Below are 23,249 nucleotides of genomic sequence, written 5' to 3' on the forward strand. Positions count from 1 at the left end.
CCTACTTCTCCATATTGAAATCTCTAGGTGCTTCTTTTTCTATCTGCATCTTAATCTTTTTGGCTATTAGAGCCTCTTGTGATAGCATGACAACAATAGCCCAAATAAACCAGCAGAGCTTTAATATAGAGTAAAACAGAAGAAAATTATGAACTAAAGGAAAACTGTTACTAACCCTCATTCCCTCTCCACCTCCAACATGCAAGAAATTGAAGATAAAGTACAATGAAAACTGATTTCATTAGCACAGATGCTTCAAATCCCCTCTTGTAGACCCTGATATTATTCAGAATAAATCAAGATTTTGTTCCAGTATTTAAGCAGGCATCATTTTGCATTTGAAAGGTTCGCTATCATTAACGTTATTCCTTACTATGTCTTAAGAGGATCACCGTGCTCTTAATAATGATTTTAAGTGAACAGATAGTGCCCAAAGTTTGTGACAGAGCAGAGAGTATATATTCCTGCATCCTTACAGACCGTTCATATCCAGTCCCATGATCTAATGAATGGGAAAAATAACTAATTGTTTGGGACAGGATCTTCAGCAGGTGGCTGACAATGGGATATGCCCAGAGAGCTGACATCTCAAATACAGACAAGAGTTCATATATAATTGAAGGAATCAGAGGAAGAAATAAAGGTAAATAGAAGGCAAAGATATTTAAGAATTACTTCCATCACTGTCTAGGCCACGGTTGGCAAGCTTTTCCTGTAAAGAACCACATAGTAAATATCTTTGGCTTTGCAGGCCACATTTTCTCTGGCACAATTATTTAACTTTGCCACTGTAGCCTGAAAGCAGTCATAGATGATACATAAACAAATGTGCATGGCTATGTTCCAATAAAACTTTATTTACAAAAGCAGTTGATGTGGTTTTGGCTGGAGTGCAGTAATTTGCTGACCTCTGGTTTAAGCCAGTAAAATCTGTAAAAATAGTGTGGCAAAAGGAAAACCAAAATCAGGTAAGATGGGTAGGAATACATGCTCCCTAAGGATATAGGAAATTATATCTTCTTCTATTCTGTATTCTACTGTAACAGGGAAGAGATAATTTTGACTCCATGTTGGATCTGTTTCTTTGACTTTCGCCTTTGCTTTTCGTTGCTTTTATTATTACAATTATACATAATGGCCTGCCTCAGGGAACCTGCCCACCTGTGAATGGCTGTAAGAAAGAAGAAATTAACACATCCCAGCCCGAGACTGGCTGGAGATGTTTTGCAAGACGGGTGGCCTGGGCTTTCCTGGTGGCGCAGTGGTTGAGAGTCCGCCTGCCGATGCAGGGGACATGGGTTCGTGCCCTGGTCCGGGAAGATCCCACATGCCGCGGAGCGGCTGGGCCCGTGAGCCATGGCTGCTGAGCCTGCGCGTCCAGAGCCTGTGCTCCGCAACGGGAGAGGCCACAACAGTGAGAGGCCCGCGTACTGCAAAAAAAAAAAAAAAAGACTGGTGGCCCTTTTTACTTTACTTCTTCCCTGCCTCTCCCTCTCTATTCTGCCTTTTTTACTTTACTTCCTTCTCTGATTCTATAGAAGAAACTGGCATCCAGACCCCTATAAGATGGTTTTTTGGGGGACCCTAGTCCGCCATCTTCTCAGTCTGCGGGCTTTCCGAATAAAGTCATATTCCTTGCCTCAACACCTCGTCTCTCGATTTATTGGCCTGTCATGCGGCGGGCAGAGTGAGCTTGGACTCAGTAACACTACTTTGAGAAAACTTCTGAGACCTCTTATCATTTGTGAGTCACATAGATTTAGTCCCTCAATAAACCGAAGGAGATTCTCCAATGCCCACATTACTTTCTATTTAAACAAGCAGCATTATTTTCCTGATGTGTGAGCTGCTAAAATCTAGGCTCATCTTTCTGACGACTAGTTTTACCTAGTGAAACTGAGTTCCCTTGAAACCAAGCTCCCCTACCAAATGTATGATTAACTTCTCTGTCCAAAACTGTATTCCTTTTTTGTTCTGCCCATGTTGCCCCTCAGGATTGAGGAGTATCAAAGAAAAGGGGAACTGAAACTGAGCAGGACCCTGTGGGGCCCTCCCCGGTACTAACAACCCTCTTTGTCCCCCATTTCTTGTTTGTATAAAAAGGTTTTAGTCTCCTAGGTCTTCCGAGTTCCAAAGAGCAGACTCAAAACAGTTACTAATTAGGGAAGTGAGGGAAAGCAGAAACAAAGCAGCAAGAAAAGTAATGATTGTAAAACAGAGCCATAGTTCCTCCTGAAGGGATATATACATAACAATCTGACGCATACCTTTGAGTTGTTCTGCAAAAACTAAGACCCTCACCTAGGTGGTAGATGGTGACCACAAGCACACAGACTCCAGACTAGTTGGAACCAGGAAGACTGATGATTGAGATTCCTGAAACCTCACCACCAACCAATCACAAGAAAGTCCACAAGCTGCAACCATCACCCCAAATGTTGCCTTTAAAAACCCTCCCCAGAAAGCCATTGGAGGGTTCAGGTTTTTTGAGCACGAGCTACCCATTCACACACTGCTTGGCACCCTGCAATAAATGCTGTACTTTCTTTCACCACAACCCAGCGTCACTAGTTTGGCTTTGCTGTGTGTCAGGTGAGCAGACCCAAGTTTGGTTTGGTAACACTAGTCCATAAATATACTTGGAATATTAAAGGATTTGTTCTACTACATAGAGAACAAAACTGAAAACTGGATGGGAACAACTGATACTCATTTTTTACCAGCTGGAAAGAAAGATGCATGATAGATATAATGGGCAGGTCAGGATATGTTTAATTTCTTCTGTGAAATAATCAGGCTTTCTACTCACACCTCTGAGTTTTAATCTACTTAGCACATAATTCTATATTCTACCACAACTGAGTTAAACTTTTTATAATCCAGAGAGAAAACCACCTCTCATGACAACTGTTACGATTAAAGACAATAATGACACTTTCCATAGGATTTCCATATTACCAACCTCCTATTTTCTTCAGATTTGTTCATTCCTGAAAAAAGAAATTTATATTCTCTACTGACTTTTGCAAATTTCTGTGTATTGCACAACTGGTAATCTCTTATAATGATAATGACGAAGACAATCATCTTAAGTGGAAAACACACACACACACACACACACACACACACACACACACACACACACACACACACACACACACACACACACACACACACACACACACACACACACACACACACACACACACACACACACACACACACACACACACCAGGCAGAATCCATGTCTGGAAACTTCACATTTTATGGTCCTACTCATTTAGCTATTTAAAAGTTATACCTCACTTTCCTCTATTTTAATGTAAACCCTGACAGTTAGCTTTTCTTTCCATAAAAGGCAAGTACCTGTCTTCAGCTTTGATTGCCAAAGCATCCAATTCAAAGAGGGGTATTTCCAATTAATACAGTGCAGCCTCAGGACTAGCTAAAGACCCACAGTGCCCGCCCCCCCCCCCACCACCACCACACTGAGGCTCCTTTGTTTTAGAGATCTCGGTTGATTTCAGTAACTGACCATTTGGGCCACTTGTTTTTTCCCTTCCCCTTGCTTTAAATTCCTGCTCTTTTGTTTTATATTTGCCAATAAAGAGTGAACTCCTGAAGGCCCTAAAAATCAGAACCCCAAGCCCACATGTTCTCTCTCTCCACACACACACACACACACACACACACACACACACACACAACCTGGCTGTGTGGCTCCAGGTGTGCTATGTAATTCCCAGGTCGTATAAGTAATAAACCTTTATTTCAGTTTCCTGATGATTATTGCTAATGGGTGTCTTGCAATCATAGTAAGAACCACAAGGGCCAGTCCAACCACAACACTGCTTTCTAATAGGCTGAGACCAGCACAAAACATTTATTAACTAAGTACATGAGAAACCTAATTGTCAAGGTTTCTGTAGCAAGGTCCCATTTGCTAGTGATGGGTAAATGCAAAAGAGGATGTGGCTTCCCGGGCCAATATTACAAGCAGCCCTGAAGCTTATACCCAGTCAGTCACCTTCAACAAACCACCAAGAAAAAACAAACACTGGCTCTTCAAACTACTTCTTAAATGGTGAATATAAAGACTTGGAGTTAAGACTCTTCCTTTTCCCTCTGCCATTTACTAGGCAAGTTATACAAACCTCTCTAATCCTCAATTTATTCTGCTTACTGAGTATAAAACAACACCTGCCTCATGAGAGTTACTTTGCATAATACCTAGCAATACAGAAAGTGCTTAGAAATGGCAGCTTGCAAACATTCTTCATTCTCATAACTTCCTTTAATGCACCAGAAGAACAAGAAGAAATATCTGCTCCCTTTCGCCTTCCCAATTTAAGGTCTTTAATGAGACCTTGAGATATATGGATGTTTCACCATCTATTTTCAAAATGCCTGACCCAAACCTTGAGCCCAGTATAACACCAACGTAATGACTTGAATGACTCAATTTTCCATAGAGAAACAAGAATCAGTGCAAACCTTTCTCAGATGGGTTTTTGAAGTGATGTGAGCTATGCAAGTCACATACCCCACCCCCTGATATTTATCACAACTGGCATTTTTGGTTTAGGTAGGTCAGATATATGATCGCATTCCACATAAGAGATCCAAGCACTCAAACATCCAAGCTCTTTTAGAAAGGCTATCACAGTACCATAATGGATGTGTGAGAACTATCATGCCCATTTTCTAGGATCAGAGCGTATCTATATATATTATAATTAATTGCATAGACATGTAGTTGTATGCTTTTATGATATCACTGAGCCCTACTTATGACTTATTTGATCTTCGATCCTTAGTCAATACTCTACCCTGAGCTAAGCAATTACGGGCAGGGAGCAGAAGGTGTAGTGAGGCGTACTGAACAGACAGAAAAAGTCAGGGGATAGGCCACTCAGTTTTGGTCTACGGTAACCAGGACTCACACCTACAGCATAGCTGCCTTTCGCAAAAGTTGTAGGCAGTCAGTTAACAGAGGCTGATAATTATAAGATGGTCAATTTGAGAAAGTGCTGCATACTCCAGGGAGTGCTGGAGAGTGAAAGTGAAAGTCCTAGTCAGAGGTTAGCACTCTTTAATGGAAAGCTGCTGTTCCAATATCAAATTAAAGCAAAATTTTAACTGGAGGCAACGTAGTCTTTATTGTATCTATGTACTTGAGACAGAACCCACCCAATCTTAACAGTCAGCATCTATCACTTTTCATCTAATTTTGCAATGTCTTTCTCTATTTCAGGCTTCTTACCGTTAGTGTTCTTGGGTAATCTTATGTCTCTGGAGCAGGACTGAGAACCCCCTAAAGGGACTTCAGGTTCCCTCCTACTTCAATGAGAAGAGCTTTCTTGTGGGCAGAGTGGATTTACTGAGATGTATTGTAACAGGAAAGAGCTAAAAGGACTCCGTTAGATCTGTTTCTTTGACTTTAACCTTTGCTTTTCATTGCTTTTGTTATTATAATAATACAAAATGGGCTGCCTCAGGGAACACTGCCCCTCTGCTGTTCAACTCACAGGGAGACAATCTGACCCTGTCCACCTGTGAATGGCTGCAAGAAAGAGGAAACTAACACATCCCCTCACCGAGGCTGGTCAGGAGATGTTTTGCAAGACAAATGGGCCTTTTTTTTTTTTTTTTTTTTGGTACACAGGCCTCTCACTGTTGTGGCCTCTCCCGTTAAGGCGCATAGGCTCCAGATGCGCAGGCTCAGCGGCCATGACTCACGCTGACTGGCCATGACTCACGCTGGCCATGACTCAGCGGCCAGCTGCTCCACGTCATGTGTGATCTTCCCAGACCGGGGCATGAACACGCATCCCCTGCATTGGCAGGCGGACTCTCAACCACTGCGCCACCAGGGAAGCCCACAAATGGCCCTTTTACTTTACTTCCTCACCGCATCTACCTCTCTGATTCTATAAAAGAAACTGGCAACCAGACTCCAATAAGATAGTTTTCCGGAGACACTAGTCTGCCATCTTCTCGGTCTTCTGGCTTTCCGAATAAAGTCGTATTCCTTGTCTCTGGCTCACTTGTCTGTCGTGCAGTGAGCAGAGCGAGCTTGGACTCGGTAACAGTATGCTTCAGGGACGCTCATTTACACAGGTCCCTTCAAAGGCCCTGGGAGGAGGGGGACTTGTGTAGCGTGTTCACCTGGTCAAAATTTGCAAAATTTTTCTACAATGAGTTAAAATAGATGTCTCTTTCCACTTGAAACTCCCTCCCCTCCACTTCACTTCCCCAGTGTTGGTGTCGGTATTGGGTGGAAATGAAGTGGCCTTCAACATTTCTGGGGTCCTCTTATGGGAAAATTAAGCTGGGGATTCACTTAGTTTAGATTTAGAGGGACACATGTATGTGGTTCACGGTTGCTTTTGTGCACAGTTATTTTTGTGACATAAACATAGGTACAGGGCAAGAGGTTGCACTATGATGTGAACATGCCCCATGGTGCCCAGGATGAGAAGTATCAGGTAATAAGAGAAGTGGAGTCAGTTCTCAGTGATGCCTAGTCCACACAAAAGTTTTCTTCTCTCATTAATAACCTCAAAAATGTAGCGTATACGATTTAAAATGCAGCATAAAACAATTATATGTCGCATACTTTTTTTGATGAGAATCACATGAAACAGAATTTATATGAATTCCTTTGTATGCAGGGCACAAGCTTATAGCAGTACTATAAACACAACGTATGTCTGTATGTGAAGTTGCAAATGTTACGTATCACAAATATTAATAATTAAAAAACTTTTTTGATCAACCATGCTAGAGAAAAATCTGATTTAATCTTCCCTTTTTCTTTATAAAAAATATTACAAAATCACTGTCAATTCACCTTATAGAAAATATTACAAATTGTAATCAAAGAGTACGCAGCCCAGAAATGTGGGGAAACAATATTATAGTGTCAGGCAGTTAACAAAAATTTTTATTCTTCTGGAGTTTTGTGTTTGTGGTATTTGTCAACTTCATAAAATCTATAATTTGTTGGGATGTTTTTCATTATAAATAGTTGATCCTCACTATCCGTGGATTCCAAAATTGCCCACTAGCTAAAATTTATTTGCAACCTCAAAATCAATACTTGAGGTGCTTTCAGGTCACTTGTGAACATGTGCAATACAGTGAAAACTGGGAGCCTCCTGAAGCACAAGTTCTCAGCTGAGGTCAAACAAGGTGCCACTTGACCTGCTTGGTTCAGCTCTCATATAAGAACAAGTATCCTTTTTGTGGTCTATTTAGACTTAACAGTATTTCATGTTCACTTCATAGTTGAAGAACTTTTCAAATAAACATATAAAAGATTAAGACCTTAAGAGAATTACTTGGTCCATTCTACTTGAGCCTAATAGTATACCTGGGGTTGTCTTCAGTAAGATTATTATAATCTTTTACTCATTTTAGTCTTTTTATACCATGCCATAGGGCCTTCAACTCTGAAGAGAAAATAATCTTAAGACAACCACAGAACTTTGTCCCACTGAAGTCCAGTTGCCCTAGTTCCTTTTTATTTTCCAGTATCTTGTGAAATTGCTTCTCCCAAGTAAAACCAAGGTATGTGATAATAAATGAATGGAAATCTAAAATTGAGACCAAACTTAACTGTACTATATGATTGTAAATCAAGCAGGATTTTCATGAGACATAATGATATTTGCTCAATTCAAAGGACTGGATAACCGCAGAAAGAGAGGCTTAGATTTAAAGGACGCTTATTATGGATCAAGACAAGGGATTTTTTTCCTCCCCACTTCTGGAAATCAAGCTTCTTTTTTTAAAATTTAATTAATTAATTAATTAATTTTTATATAGCAGGCGACAAGGGTTTAATCTAGGCTTTTTTCTTTGTACTAGGTCTTGCATTATACCTTAAACAAATCAGCGTTTCTAAAAAATGCTTGTGGGTGATAATGAGAAGTGACAATAAGTTTCATGAGTATAAGTAAAAATCTAGTAAAACTGAAAATGTTTTCAACTATACAAACCAATTGAAAGTAAATTATAAAATTCTCTGAATTATTTATCAAGAATACAATAAGGTATGTAAATGACTAAAATCTCCCAAAGAGATTAAAAATGTTAAAAATATTTGCTTTTATTATATCTTTTCCCTATTATTTTCTACTTAGATACAAATTATTACCATCTTTATATAACAGCTGGCTGATGGCTAAATAAGGAGAGCCTTCTAAAATCTCCATCAATAAGTTACATGAAGTGCTTATTTTTATTTTGAATACAGGTACCAAAAGTCAAAGATTTTCTCCTTTATCCCCCTTTTTAGCTTTATTTCCTAGTATACTATTTATTTTCTAAGCCCCGTTGAAGTCTTTCAGAATCTAAGTTGCTTAAATAGTCTTTTTACAGTAGTATTTCACTTAAAGTAAAGGTATGGAAACACCAGTAGATTTGAATATCAATAAAACATGCAATGGAAAAATGTAATCACTCTAAAAAAATCTGTATAAATAGCTCAACTCTTCTGATTAAACTCTCTAATCCAATTAGTTAAACCAGTGACAAATCATTCTTTTTAAAGGAATAAAAATTCAAGTCAGAAAGCATTCCTTACAAATACGTATTTTTAATTTTGTTGGAATGGGTGAAAGGACCCTTATTCACCTCCAACCAGAGAAGTTGAAGAGTGACTGGCATCTTTAATCTCTGAAAAATCATACGTTACAAATACAGTTCTTAACCTCAAAAATGGAAAAAATGATTGTAAATACATTGAATATTTAAAGAAAAATATTTTTCTAAAATATGGCTTTTCCTATTGAGATTTTCCCCATCTCCTTTAATATTAAAAATTGCATTTTCTTTTCCAATATAAAAAAAGAAAAGCATGAAAGTAAGCATTTCTTAATTAATATTTGAAACTGAAGTTAAGGTCCATGTGAAACAATGTTTTACTGTAAGTCTGAAAGATTTAAAAAGCCAATATAGTTTTAAATCATTAGCATGATTTACAAGTGAAATTCTCTAAAACAGAACCACAGAAATCAGCACATAGAAGATGAAATTCACACTACTGGTGAAAACACTTGGCCACTCAAAAACCAAGAGGAAAAAAGAAACTAAAGCAAGTGGCAGGTACTTGTTACTGGCGGGTTGGGGGTGGTGCTAAACTATGGCCAAATCATAGTTTAAATATAACTTTTGTGGTGTGAAAATTTAATGAATATGTGGAAATGGAAGAAACTCAGGAAACCAGAGTTATTTCCATTTCAAATGAGGATGATAGTTCTGAGCCACCAGCTGTTTACAGTTCATTGAATGAGGTTCTAGTTGATAGGAGATAATTACCTCTTCCCTACAGGAGGCAAGTGTTTCTCATTCTACAGACACCTCTGATGAATGGCCATGGGGGTATTAGACCAAGAAATCATGCCAAGATCAGTTTCGTTTTTAACGAACTCTTAAAACACCTGATTTTCTGCTTTTTCCTATTTAAGTATAGGAAAATGTGCATCTTAAAATATACAGAATAAAGTCACTGGCTATTATTTTGCTTTTATAAAGCACCTTAACCTTAAAAGGAAAACAGAGTGATTATACACAGAAAGTATATATACCATCAATAGTACTAGAAAAGGATGAGCACGATCATTTCAACTTCAAGCATTTGGAGTATTAAATTCTATTTACTAATACATTGTTTTCCCCTGATTTAAGTTTCTTTTCAGTTAATGACACATTACCCCATTCATTCCAGCTCCTTCAGCTACTTGGATAGGCCTATCAATTTGATCTTCCCAAACTCTCTCAAATTTGTCTCTTCACTTCCAATGCAAACTGCCACACACCTCAGTATTTCTCAGCTTCAGTATGGTCCTCGTATCCTAAACGCTCTCCTTGCTTCTAGTCTCTTACAATGAATCCAGTTCAAGCAAAATACTACTTTTCAGATTAATATCACTAAAGCAGCACTCTCATCATGCCACTCTTATGTATAAAAATCTTTCAAAAGCAGGTTGTGATTCCAAAATAGAAAAAAGCTTATGGCATATTAAGCAAAAAACAAAATTTAAAAGTAAATCAATACTATCCTTACAAATATGTAACACTGGGTAAGCATATTAATAAGAGCTAGAAGAGAACACACACAAAAAATGAAGAGAATATATTTTAAAGGGCCTGGGACTTGGAGTTTACCCTTGATTTATATTTCCCATTTGTTGTTATAATGATGTTTATACAATAAATAAAATCGTTCAGCAACCATTTACTGCTTATGCACTATAAAGCTTAACCTGTACCCAAGGACCTCTGCAATCTGGCTCCCAAACCTACCTTTTCCAACCCTCCTTTTCACACAACCAAAACTCCAGACAAACTAAAATATTCTATTTCTCATTGGGTTCCTGTACTGTTCTTTCCCAGGTATGGACCATTACTTACATCATATGCTCCAGCTAGTATGCTCTTCTCCATTTCTGGGTGTGTAAATCCTACCTAATTATCCTTTACAGCTCAGTTCAAATAATACCTTTTCCACATAGCTATCCCTGACAGGTTCCTCCAATGAGCATTTCATCTAATCTCTCACATAAATGCAGCACTTCCTATTTTGCACTGTAGTTTTTGTATGTCCGTGTGTCAGAAGTAGCCCCCTTTAGGGCAGGGACCTTCTTTTAGCTATCTTTGTATTCCACTCAAGGAGTAACATACAGTCTTTTTGAATAAATAGGTAAAATGAGTGACAAATACTTTCAAAAAGTGAGGGCTAGGAAGACTAAAAACCAACAGCAACTCTTACTTTTAGTTTTATTATGATTCTCCTTTTTTTCACTCAAGTTAATTTCTTAACCTAACCTTCTTACCTGAAGATACGTTATTCTCCGCTGGACCAGCTCTGTCAGATCTTTGGCCTCTTTTTCCCGCCAATCACCTGCTCCATCTGTTTGACTGAGGTAGTATAAATCCGTCATTATAGACCTATAAAAAGCAAACAACATTGTGGGTCTAACTTATTTGTATTTCATCACAGGATTACACAAAGTCATAAGAAGAGAGTCAAATTCTTCATAAAGATTGATGCTCACACTGATGCTGGTACTCATTTTTTATTTTCTATCAAGACTGTGAAATTCAACAGTGTAGTCTCTAGCAGCCGAGATTCATTCCTATAGTAAATCTTTACTGTTGAGAAGAACATACTCCCCAGACCCGCCCCCCCCGCCCCAGGCCAATTAGTGCACTTATATCCCAACACAGAGCACATCAGAGATCAGGGGAAATTGGATACCCATAGCAAAGAAATAGGTAGACTAACATAAGGGAGAGAAATACATTGGTGACAGCATTTGAATATTACCTTTTTGTTCTCTCTACTGTCACCTCCTGTCCCCTCTTAAATTTCTTCTTCATACTTGGAAAAAGATCAGAGGAAAATTTTGGCACAACTCTTACACAACGGTCGAAACCAAGGGTCAGCAAACTTTTTTCAATAAAGGGCCAGACAGTAAATATTCTACGCTTTGTGGGCCTCTGTTGCTTTTGTAGCAGGAAAGCTGCCATAGACAAGATGTAAAAAAAAAAAAAAAATGTGCGTGTCTTCCAATAAAACTTTATTCACAAAACCAGGCTATGAGCCAGATTTGGCCCTGAGGCTATAATCTGACAATTCTTCCTCTAAATTAATAAAATGATTGTTAAGATACTTTCCCATCCTGCGTAGTAGTTTCAATTACAACATGCTCAATTTCCTGCAAAGTAAACTAAAATACCCAGTATACTGACTGCTGGTGGAGATGGTTTCATTTATATTACATTAAACAAAAGCTATGACTTGCATTTACCAACAAAGAAAAGTAAAAAGCAAGACTCCTCTCTTTCTCTGACGCTCCCTACCAACCCATCAGCAAACATTTCGCCAAGCTCTGAACAAGTATCACCACTGGCATTGCTACCAACTGAGCCACCACTTTTCTCACCTGAATTGTTACAGTAACCTCTGAACAGGTCTCCCTGCTTCCACCCTTGCCAACGTCTACAGTCTATCCTCAATGTAGCAGCCAGATCCTGTCAAAATATCAGTCAAATGATGTTACTCCTTTGCTCTTATTGAACTGACTCTTCATCTCAATCAGTCAAACCCAAAGTTACTAATTTGACCTACAAGGCCCCAGACAATATGGCCTCCCTTACCTCTTTTTATTTATTTATTCATTCATTCATTCATTCATTTATTTTTTAAAACATCTTTATTGGACTATAATTGCTTTACAATGGTGTGTTAGTTTCTGCTTCATAACAAAGTGAATCAGTTATACATACACATATATCCCCATATCTCTTCCCTCTTGCGTCTCCCTCCCTCCCGCCCTCCCTATCCCACCCCTCTAGGTGGTCACAAAGCACCGAGCTGATCGCCCTGTGCCATGCAGCTGCTTCCCACTAGCTATCTACTTCACATTTCGTAGTGTATATATGGCCATGCCACTCTCTCACTTTGTCCCAGCTTACCCTTCCCCATCCCCATAACCTCAAGTCCATTCTCTAGTAGGTCTGCATCTTTATTCCCGTCTTGCCCTTAGGTTCTTCATGACCTTTTTTTTTTTTCTCTATTAGATTCCATATATATGTGTTAGCATATGGCATTTGTTTTTCTCTTTGACTTACTTCCCTCTGTATGACAGACTCTAGGTCCATCCACCTCACTACAAATACCTCAATTTCGTTTCTTTTTATGACTGAGTAATATTCCATTGTATATATGTGCCACATCTTCTTTATCCATTCATCTGTTGATGGACACTTAGGTTGCTTCCATGTCCTGGCTATTGTAAATAGAGCTGCAATGAACATTGTGGTACATGACTCTTTTTGAATTCTGGTTTTCTCAGGGTATATGCCGAGTAGTGGGATTGCTGGGTCATATGGTAGTTCTATTTGTAGTTTTTTAAGGAACCTCCATACTGTTCTCCATAGTGGCTGAACCAATTCACATTCCCACCAGCAGTGCAAGAGTGTTCCCTTTTCTCCACACCCTCTCCAGCATTTATTGTTTGTAGATTTTTTGATGATGCCATTCTGACCGGTGTGAGATGATATCTCACTGTAGTTTTGGTTTGCATTTCTCTAATGATTAGTGATGTTGAGCATTCTTTCATGTGTTTGTTGGCAACCTGTATATCTTCTTTGGAGAAATGTCTTTTTAGGTCTTCTGCCCATTTTTGGATTGGGTTGTTTGTTTTTTTGATATTGAGCTGCATGAGCTGCTTGTAAATATTGGAGATTAATCCTTTGTCAGTTGCTTCATTTGCAAATATTTTCTCCCATTCTGAGGGTTGTCTTTTCGTGTTCTTTATGCTTTCCTTTGTTGTGCAAAAGCTTTTAAGTTTCATTAGGTCCCATTTGTTTATTTTTGTTTTTATTTCCATTTCTCTAGGAGGTGGGTCAAAAAGGATATTGCTGTGATTTATGTCATAGAGTGTTCTGCTTATGTTTTCCTCTAAGAGTTTAATAGTGTCTGGCCTTACATTTAGGTCTTTAATCCATTTTGAGTTTATCTTTGTGTATGGTATTAGGGAGTGTTCTAATTTCATTCTTTTACATGTAGCTGTCCAGTTTTCCCAGCACCACTTATTGAAGAGGCTGTCCTTTCTCCACTGTATATTCTTGCCTCCTTTATCAAAGATAAGGTGACCATATGTGCGTGGGTTTATCTCTGGGCTTTCTATTCTGTTCCATTGATCTATATTTCTGTTTTTGTGCCAGTACCATACTGTCTTGATTACTGTAGCTTTGTAGTATAGTCTGAAGTCAGGGAGCCTGATTCCTCCAGCTCTGTTTTCTTTCTCAAGATTGCTTTGGCTATTCGGGGTCTTTTGTGTTTCCATCCAAATTGTGTAATTTTTTGTTCTAGTTCTGTGAAAAATGCCAGTGGTAGTTTGATAGGGATTGCATTGAATCTGTAGATTGCTTTGGGTGGTAGAGTCATTTTCACAATGTTGATTCTTCCAATCCAAGAACATGGTATAACTCTCCATCTATTTGTATCATCTTTAATTTCTTTAATCAGTGTCCTATAATTTTCTGCATACAGGTCTTTTGTCTCCTTAGGTAGGTTTATTACTAGATATTTTATTCTTTTTGTTGCAATGGTAAATGGGAGTGTCTCCTTAATTTCACTTTCAGATTTTTCATCATTAGTGTATAGGAATGCAAGAGATTTCTGTGCATTGATTTTGTATCCTGCTACTTTACCAAATTCACTAATGAGCTCTAGTAGTTTTCTGGTAGCATCTCTAGGATTCTCTATGTATAGTATCATGTCAACTGCAAACAGTGACAGCTTTACTTCTTCTTTGCCAATTTGGATTCCCTTTATTTCTTTTTCTCCTCTGATTGCTGTGGTTAAAACTTCCAAAACTATGTTGAGTAATAGTGGTGAGAGTCAGCAACCTTGTCTTGTTCCTGATGTTAGTGGAAATGGTTTCAGTTTTTCACCATTGAGGATGACGTTGGCTGTGGGTTTGTCATATATGGCCTTTATTATGTTTAGGTAAGTTCCTTCTGTGCCTACTTTCTGGAGGGTTTTTATCATAAATGGGTGTTGAATTTCGTCAAAAGCTTTCTCTGCATCTACTAAGATGATCATATGGTTTATCTCCTTCAATTTCTTAATATGTTGTATCCCATTGATTGATTTGCGTATATTGAAGAATCCTTGCATTCCTGGGATAAACCCCACTTGATCATGGTGTGTGATCCTGTTAATGTGCTGTTGGATTCTGTTTGCTAGTAGTTTGTTGAGGATTTTTGCATCTATGTTCATCAGTGATATTGGCCTGTAGTTTTCTTTCTTTGTCACATCTTTGTCTGGTTTTGGTATCACGGTGATGGTGACCTCACAGAATGAGTTTGGGAGTGTTCCTCTCTCTGCTTTATTCTGGAAGAGTTTGAGACGGATAGGTGTTAGCTCTTTTCTAAATGTTTGATAGAATTCACCCATCTGGTCCTGGGCTTTTGCTTGTTGGAGGATTTTTAATCACAGTTTCAATTTCATTACTTGTGATTGGTCTGTTCATATTTTCTAGTTCATCCTGGTTCAGTCTCGGAAGGTTGCGCATTTCTAAGAATTTGTCCATTTCTTCCAGGTTGTCCAGTTTATTGGCATAGAGTTGCTTGTAGTAATCCCTCATGATCCTTTGTACTTCTGCAGAGTCAGTAGTTACTTCTCCTTTTTCATTTCTAATTCTATTGATTTGAGTCTTCCCCCTTTTTTTCTTGATGAGTCTGGCTAATGGTTCATCAATTTTGTTTATCTTCACAAAGAATCAGCTTTCAGTTTTATTGTTCTTTGCTATCCTTCCTTTCATTTCTTTTTCATTTATTTCTCATCTGATTTTCATGCTTTCTTTCCTTCTGCTAACTTTGGGTTTTTTTTGTTCTTCTTTCTCTAATTGCTTTAGGTATAAGGTTAGGTGGTTTATTTGAGATGTTTCTTGTTTCTTAATGTAGGATTGTATTGCTCTAAACTTCACTCTTAGAACTGCTTTTGCTGCATCCCATAGGTTTTGGGTCATTGTGTTTTCATTGTCATTTGTTTCTAGGTATTTTTTGATTTCCTCTTTGATTTCTTCGTTATTAAGTAGTGTATTGTTTAGCCTCCATATGTTTGTATTTTGTTACAGATTTTTTCCTGCAATTGATATCTAGTCTCATAGCATTATGGTCTGAAAAGATACTTGATACAATTTCAATTTTCTTAAATTTACCAAGGCTTGATTTGTGACCCAAGATATGATCTATCCCGGAGAAGATTCCATGAGCACTTGAGAAGAAAGTGTATTGTGCTGTTTTAGGATGGAATGTCCTATAAATATCAATTAAGTCCATCTTGTTTAATGTGTCATTTAAAGCTTGTGTTTCCTTATTTATTTTCATTTTGGATGGTCTGTCCATTGGTGAAAGTAGGGTGTTAAAGTCTGCTACGATGATTGTGTTACTGTCAATTTCCCCTTTTACGGCTGTTAGTATTTGCCTTATGTATTGAGGTGCTCCTATGATGGGTGCATAAATGTTTACAATTGTTATATCTTCTTCTTGGATTGTACCCTTGATCATTATGTAGAGTCCTTCTTTGTCTCTTGTAATAGTATTTGTTTTAAAGTTTATTTTGTCTGATATGAGAATTATACTCCCCTTTCTTTTGATTTCCATTTGCATGTAATATCTTTCTCCATCCCCTTACTTTCAGTCTGTATGTGTCCCTAGGTCTGAAGTGGGTCTCTTGTAGACAGCATATAATACGGGTCTTGTTTTGTATCCATTCAGCCAGTCTATGTCTTTTGGTTGGAGCATTTAATCCATTTACATTTAAGGTAATTATGGATATGTATGTTCCTGTTACCATTTTCTTAATTGTCTTGGGTTTGTTATTGTAGGTCTTTTCCTTCTCTTGTGTTTCCTGCATAGAGAAGTTCCTTTACCATTTGTTGTAAAGCTGGTTTTGTGGTGCTGAATTCTCTTAACTTTTGCTTGTCTGTAAAGGTTTTAATAATTTCTCTGTCGAATGTGAATGACATCCTTGTTGGGTAGAGTAATCTTGGTTGTAGGTTTTGCCTCTTAATCACTTTAAATATGTCCTGCCAGTCCCTTCTGGCTTGCAGAGTTTCTGCTGAAAGATCAGCTGTTAACCTTATGGGGATTCCCTTGTATGTTATTTGTTGTTTTTCCCTTGCTGCTTTTAATATTTTTTCTTTGTATTTAATTTTTGATAGTTTGATTAATATGTGTCTTGGCATGTTTCTCTTTGAATTTATCCTGTATGGGACTCTCTGTGCTTCCTGGACTTGATTAACTATTTCCTTTCCAATATTAAGGAAGTTTTCAACTATAATCTCTACAAATATTTTCTGAGTCCCTTTCTTTTTCTCTTCTTCTGGGACCCCTATGGTTTGTATGTTGGTGCATTTAATGTTGTCCCAGAGGTCTCTGAGACTGTCCTCAATTCTTTTCATTTATTTTTATTCTGCTCTGCAGTAGTTATTTCCACTATTTTGTCTTCCAGATCACTTATCCGTTATTCTCCCTCAGTTATTCTGCTATTGATCCCTTCTAGAGAATTTTTAATTTCATATATTGTGTTGTTCATCACTGTTTGTTTGCTCTTTAGCTCTTCTAGGTCCTTGTTAAACGTTTCTTGTATTTTCTCCATTCTATTTCCAAGATTGTGGATCATCTTTACTATCATTATTCTGAATTCTTTTTCAGGTAGACTGCCTATTTCCTCTTCATTTGTTAGGTTGGGTTGGCTTTTACCTTGTGCCTTCATCTGCTGTGTGTTTCTCATTTTGCTTAACTTACTGTGTTTGGGGTCTCCTTTTCACAGGCTGCAGGTTCGTAGTTTCCGTTGTTTTTGGTGTCCGCAGTGGCTAAGGTTGGTTCAGTGAGTTGTATATGTTTCCTGGTGGAGGGGACTAGTGCCTGTGTTCTGGTGGATGAGGCTGGATCTTGTCTTTCTGGTGGGCAGGTCCACATCTGGTTGTGTGTTTTGGGGTGTCTGTGGCCTTATTATGATTTTAGCAGCCTCTCTGCTAATGGGTGGGGCTGTGTTCCTGTCCTGCTAGTCGTGTGGCACAGAGTGTGCAGCACTGGAGCCTGCTGGTCGTTGAGTGGAGCTCGGTCTTGGCGTTGAGATGGAGATCTCTGAGAGAGCTTTCGCCGTTTGATATTATGTGGACCTGGGAGGTCTCATGTGGACCAATGTCCTGAACTTGGCTCTCCCACCTCACAGGCACAGCCCTGACGCCTGGCGGGAGCACCAAGAGTCTGTCATCCACACAACTCAGAATAAAAGGGAGAAAAAAAAGAAAGAAAGAAAGAAGAAGATAAAATACAATAAAATTAAAAAGTTATTAAAGTAAAAAATTAAAAAATTTTTTAAATAAATTTTTTTAAAAAAGGAAAGAAAGAAGAGAGAAACCAAACCAAAAAAGCAAATCCACCAATGATAACAAGCGCTAAAACCTATACTAAAAGAAAAAAAAAAAAACGACAGAACCCTAGGACAAATGGTAAAAGCAAAGCTATAGAGAGAAAATCACACACAGAAGCATACACATACACACTCACAAAAAGAGAAAAAGGGAAAAAAAAAAAATATATCGTTGCTCCCAAAGTCCCTCAATTTGGGATGATTCGTTGTCTATTCATGTATTCCACAGATGCAGGGTACATCAAGGTGATTGTGGAGATTTAATCCGCTGCTCCTGAGGCTGCTGGAAGAGATTTCCCTTTCTCTTTTTTGTTCGCACAGCTCCCGGGGTTCAGCTTTGGATTTGGATCCGCCTCTGCGTGTAGGCCGCCTGAGGGTGTCTTTTCTTCGCTCAGACAGGACAGGGTTAAAGGAGCCGCTGATTCGGGGGCTCTGGCTCACTCAGGCCGGAGGGAGGGAGGGGTACAGAATGCGGGCCAAGCCTGAGGCGGCAGAGGCTGGCATGACGTTGCACCAGCCTGAGGCACGCCGTGCATTTTCCCGGGGAAGTTGTCCCTGGATCACGGGACCCTGGCAGTGGCGGGCTGCACAGGCTCCCAGGAGGGGAGGTGTGGACAGTGAACTGTGCTTCCACACAGGATTCTTGGTGGTGGCAGCAGCAGCTTTAGCGTTTCATGCCCGTCTCTGGGGTCCACGCTGATAGCCGCTGCTTGCGCCTGTTTCTGGAGCTCCTTTAAGTGGCGCTCTTAATCCCCTCTCTTCACGCACCAGGAAACAAAGAGGGAAGAAAAAGTCTCTTGTCTCTTCGGCAGGTCCAGACTTTTTCCTGGACTCCCTCCTGGCTAGCCGTGGTGCACTAACCCCTTCAGGCTGTGTTCACGCTGCCTACCCCAGTCCTCTCCCTGCGATCTGATCGAAGCCTGAGCCTCAGCTCCCAGCCCCCACCCGCCCCAGTGGGTGAGCAGACAAGCCTCTCAGGCTGGTGAGTGCCGGTCGGCACCGATCCTCTGTGCGCCGCACCCCTGTTGCTGCGCTCTCCTCCGCAGCTCGGAAGCACCCCCCCCCCCCGCCACCTGCAGTCTCCGCCCGCGAAGGGGCTTCCTAGTGTGTGGAAACCTTTCCTCCTTCACAGCTCCCTCCCACTGGTGCAGGTCCCGTCCCTATCCTTTCGTCTCTGTTTATTCTTTTTTCTTTTGCCCTACCCAGGTACGTGGGGAATTTCTTGCCTTTTAGGAGGTCTGAGGTCTTCTGCCAGCGTTTAGTAGGTGTTCTGTAGGAGCTGTTCCACGTGTAGATGTATTTCTGATGTATTTGTGGGGAGGAAGATTATCTCCGTGTCTTACTCCTCCAGCTTGAAGCTCCTCCTCCTCCTCCCTTACCTCTTTGATCTCATCTTCTACTACTGTCCTCCTTGTTTACTCTATTTCAGCCACATAGTCTTGTTACTAACCTCTGAACATGTCAGCCATGTTCCTACTTTAGGACCTTTGCATTTGCTCCTCCTTCCCCTGGAATGCTGGTTTCCCAGATACCCATCCACATGGCTCACCCAAATGTCCTTCAAAATTTTGCTCATATGTCACCTTCCCCAAAAGGCTATCCAGACTATCTCACTTAAAAATTCAACACCCAGTCACCATCACATCCCTTGCTTTTCCTTCTCCTCTTTCCCTGCAGTATTTTTCTCCAAGCAATTATCATCTTCTAATATATATCATTTACTTCTTTATTTTATTATCTTTCTCCCCCTACTAGAATTTAAGCTCCATGGCAGCAGGGTAGTTTTCAAACTCCCCTCCTTGCTCCCAAACCAGCATTTAGAACAGTGCTGATCACATAGAAAACGTTCAGTATATATCTTTGAATAGATAACTGAATGAAAAAGTGGCAAAAATTTTCAAGAATTTTAGATGAGATAATATTGAGAAATTTTACCTTCCACAAATCCAATTTTGTGCTAGAGAATTTCTGGGAATAATCCTTAACTAGTAATAACTCCAGCTTTAGCCCTTCTCTGCACTTTATATTAACTCTTCTGTTCTGGGAATGCTTATAAGTATGTGTTATTTGCTTGTGAAAATTATAAAGTTAGAAATTTATTTCTATTTATCAGAAAGTATACAGCTGTCCCTTGAACAACTCAGGGGTTAGGGGTGCTGAACCCCCTACAGAGTTGAAAATCTGCATATCACTCTTGAATCCCCAAAAACTTAACTACTAATAGCCTACTGTTGACTGGAAACCTTATCGATAACATAAACAGAATTAACACATATTTTGTATGTTATATGTACGACAATCAAAATGTTATGCACCAACAAATATCAAAGTAAGAGGTCTGGAGTACAAAAATGTGGACTCTGTTCATTGTAAGTATGCAAAATCAGAAAGATTTTGAATCAGAGGAAAAAAAGCTTTGAGAGCCAGACAGATCTATCTCTCAGTTTGGGATCCAACTCTTACCAGCTTTGTGTCCTAGGAAAGTTATTTTGACATCTCTGAGACATAGTTTCTTCACTTTAAAATAAGTATTATAAAACCTTCCACACAGTTTTTAAAAAAGGATTAGTGATAATACAAACAAAGTAGTATATGTGGTGGCTGCTTGCTACAGACTGAACATCTGTGTCTCCCCCAAACGCATCCATTGAAACTTAATGCCCGGTGTGATGGTATTCAGATGTGGGGCGTGTGGGAAGTGCTTAAGTCATGAGGGTGGAGCCTTATGAATGAGATTAGTGCTCTTGTAAAACAGACCCCACAGAGCTCTCTAGCCCCTTCTTCTGTACGAGGGCACAGTGAGAAGGCACTGTCTATGGAGCAGAAAGAGGGCACTCATCAGACACCAAATCTGCCAGCACCTTGATCTTGAACTTCTCACCTTCCAGAACTGTGAGAAGTAAATTTCTGTTGTTTACAAGCCACGCAGTCTATGATACTTTTTTGTCATAGTAGGCCAAACAGACTAAGACATTGCTATTTATGCTAGAATGCCTCAGAGAGTTGCTTCAGAACTTTTACCTTGTGTCTGAAGAGTACCTACTAATAATTCCACAACTAAGAGGAAAGATCAATTGGGTATGAGGGTGACAGTAATATGTGGGACTGACAGCCAGTCAGAAAAATGACCCAATACTCAGTGCCTTATAGCACCCTGAAGAAAGGGATTGATCAGTGAGGACTCATTTAACAGATGATGAAACCAGCCCACAACAACTGTGATTTATCTAGGAGTACATGACATAGTCTCAGTTCTCTTCTATTCCTGGTTCTTAACTAGATGATAAACCATTTCGGAGCAAAGCAATGGAAGCCCACTGGAAAAATAATTAAAGTCTTATTTACTATCATAGAGAATTATCAGAACTACATACGGTTAACAGAGAATACCTGATAATAGCCCCTTTGAGTAAAACAAAACTATTAATAATATGCAAATAAAAATTCAAAATCATAGCCACAGTTTAGAATATTCACCCAACTAATAGTGGAATAGCTTTATACAATGCTTCGGGATAACAGGGTCATCTGTGAAGCATTTCAGGCATTTGTTCAATGTGTCAACATTATCCATGCACAGGACACTTCACAGCTTGACTATTTCCATGTTTACCCTTTTAAAATAGGACAAGAGTCTAATATGTGATGCTTTATCTGTTTTTATATTATTCCCACCTAAGATTCAAAACATTTCTTTCATGAAAAAGAGTAATTTTAGTTGGAAAAACCATATCTACAACTTACTGCCTCCTTTAAGAAACTAACTTACAGTCTTACACACTGAACAGAGGTTCAAGTTTTTTTCAGATTATGAAACTGAGGCCCCTATGGGCTATTATGTAGCCTATGGTATTATTTTATAGTTGCTGTGAGAAAAGTTACCACTCATGAAATTGTGTGAGTTGATCATGGAAACACAGGAGATGTCTTTCCTTATAATGGTGTTACAGGGCTAAGCTGAAGTTTATTTAAGTTATTTTCTCAGTTTTATAGGCCTCTTTTCCGTTACTCTCATCACACCCATTATTTTTCACATTTCATAGGTTTCATCATAACCAAACATGGTCATTTGCTTTTTCCTACCCATCAAATAGGAGTGATCACAAAACTTGTTGAAAGTCTCAACTTTAAATAGCAGTATTGTTTCTGGAGATGTAGTACAGTGGGATAAATAACCAGTCTATCAGCAAATGCCTGTTGAAGGAATAAAGGAAATTCAATATGCTCTGCATGGCGTTACATTAAATTAAAGATACACACACACACAGACAAATAGCACTACATTCCATGACAATCAGTATATAGCCCCAAGCAGGTAAAAAACTACATTAGGTGTAATTTAGAGGGGAAAATTCTTTGAAATATATAAATTGACATGGTTTATGCTTTCATGTCATAGTAATCAAGCCATCACTTTACCACTGGGAATGAAAGCTGATCTCTGTATATTTTAATAAATTAGAAAACATAAAAGTGAATGTTTTTACCAAGTTACATCACTACTAAGTCTTAGCAATCAGTTATTTATATTTATCCCAATATCTGTCAAGAAAGTGGAATAACCACTTTATAACTAGAAGACCAAAGACCAAAAATAGTACACTAATTTTTTATGATAATGCAGTCAGAGTCACAGTATAAGTCACTCTATTCCAACAGTCAACTAAAATTAAGCTTCCTTTGTAAAACTTTTTTTCTTGGCCTCCCCAGTGGAGACCACGTAAGGAAGACAAGCCCAGGAAATGACTTTAAATTCAACCTACAGTTGACCCTTGAACAACACCGTCTGAACTGTGCGAGTCCAGTTATACGCAAATTTTTTCAATAAATGTCGGAAAAATTTTTTGAGATTTGAGACAATTTAAAAAAACTCACAGATGAACTGCATAGTCTAGAAATATTGAAAAAATTAAGAAAAAGTTAGGTATATCATGAATGTATAAAATATATGTAGATACCAGTCTATCCTTACATAGGCATAAAGGCATTAAATTCTATAATTTAATATAAAATTAATAATGTGTTAGTTTTCTTACTGTTTTAAAACTTTGCTTTCAAAAAATTACATTACCATACAGTATGCCTTCCTCATAACTGGAGAAACTGCATATCAGCCGATCATCATAGGTTAAGTGTTTTTTTTAAATTTAACAATGTTTCCAATACTGTATTATGAATATGATTGTAAAACTGTATGCCATAAAAATTTTAAAACAATTCATTTATTAGTGTATAGGCTAGGCTACCATGAAGCAATCATATTGATTACACTACCTCCTTTAA

At 38.7% G+C, this 23,249-nt stretch overlaps 1 protein-coding gene across 3 annotated transcripts in view; it reads right to left on the bottom strand.

Annotated features, from left to right (window-relative positions):
* FUT8 (fucosyltransferase 8) overlaps positions 1-23,249 on the bottom strand; it is a 324,774-nt gene that overhangs the window by 74,393 nt on the left and 227,132 nt on the right. For all 3 annotated transcript variants that reach the window (XM_082649604.1, XM_082649605.1, XM_082649606.1), the window contains one exon: positions 10,843-10,957. In XM_082649604.1, coding sequence (XP_082505730.1) covers positions 10,843-10,957 — 115 coding nt within the window. The remainder of the gene's footprint in view (positions 1-10,842; positions 10,958-23,249) is intronic.

The sequence above is a fragment of the Grampus griseus genome (genome assembly GCF_964374135.1).
Source record: "Grampus griseus genome assembly, chromosome: 2".
NCBI classification, from domain to species: domain Eukaryota; kingdom Metazoa; phylum Chordata; class Mammalia; order Artiodactyla; family Delphinidae; genus Grampus; species Grampus griseus.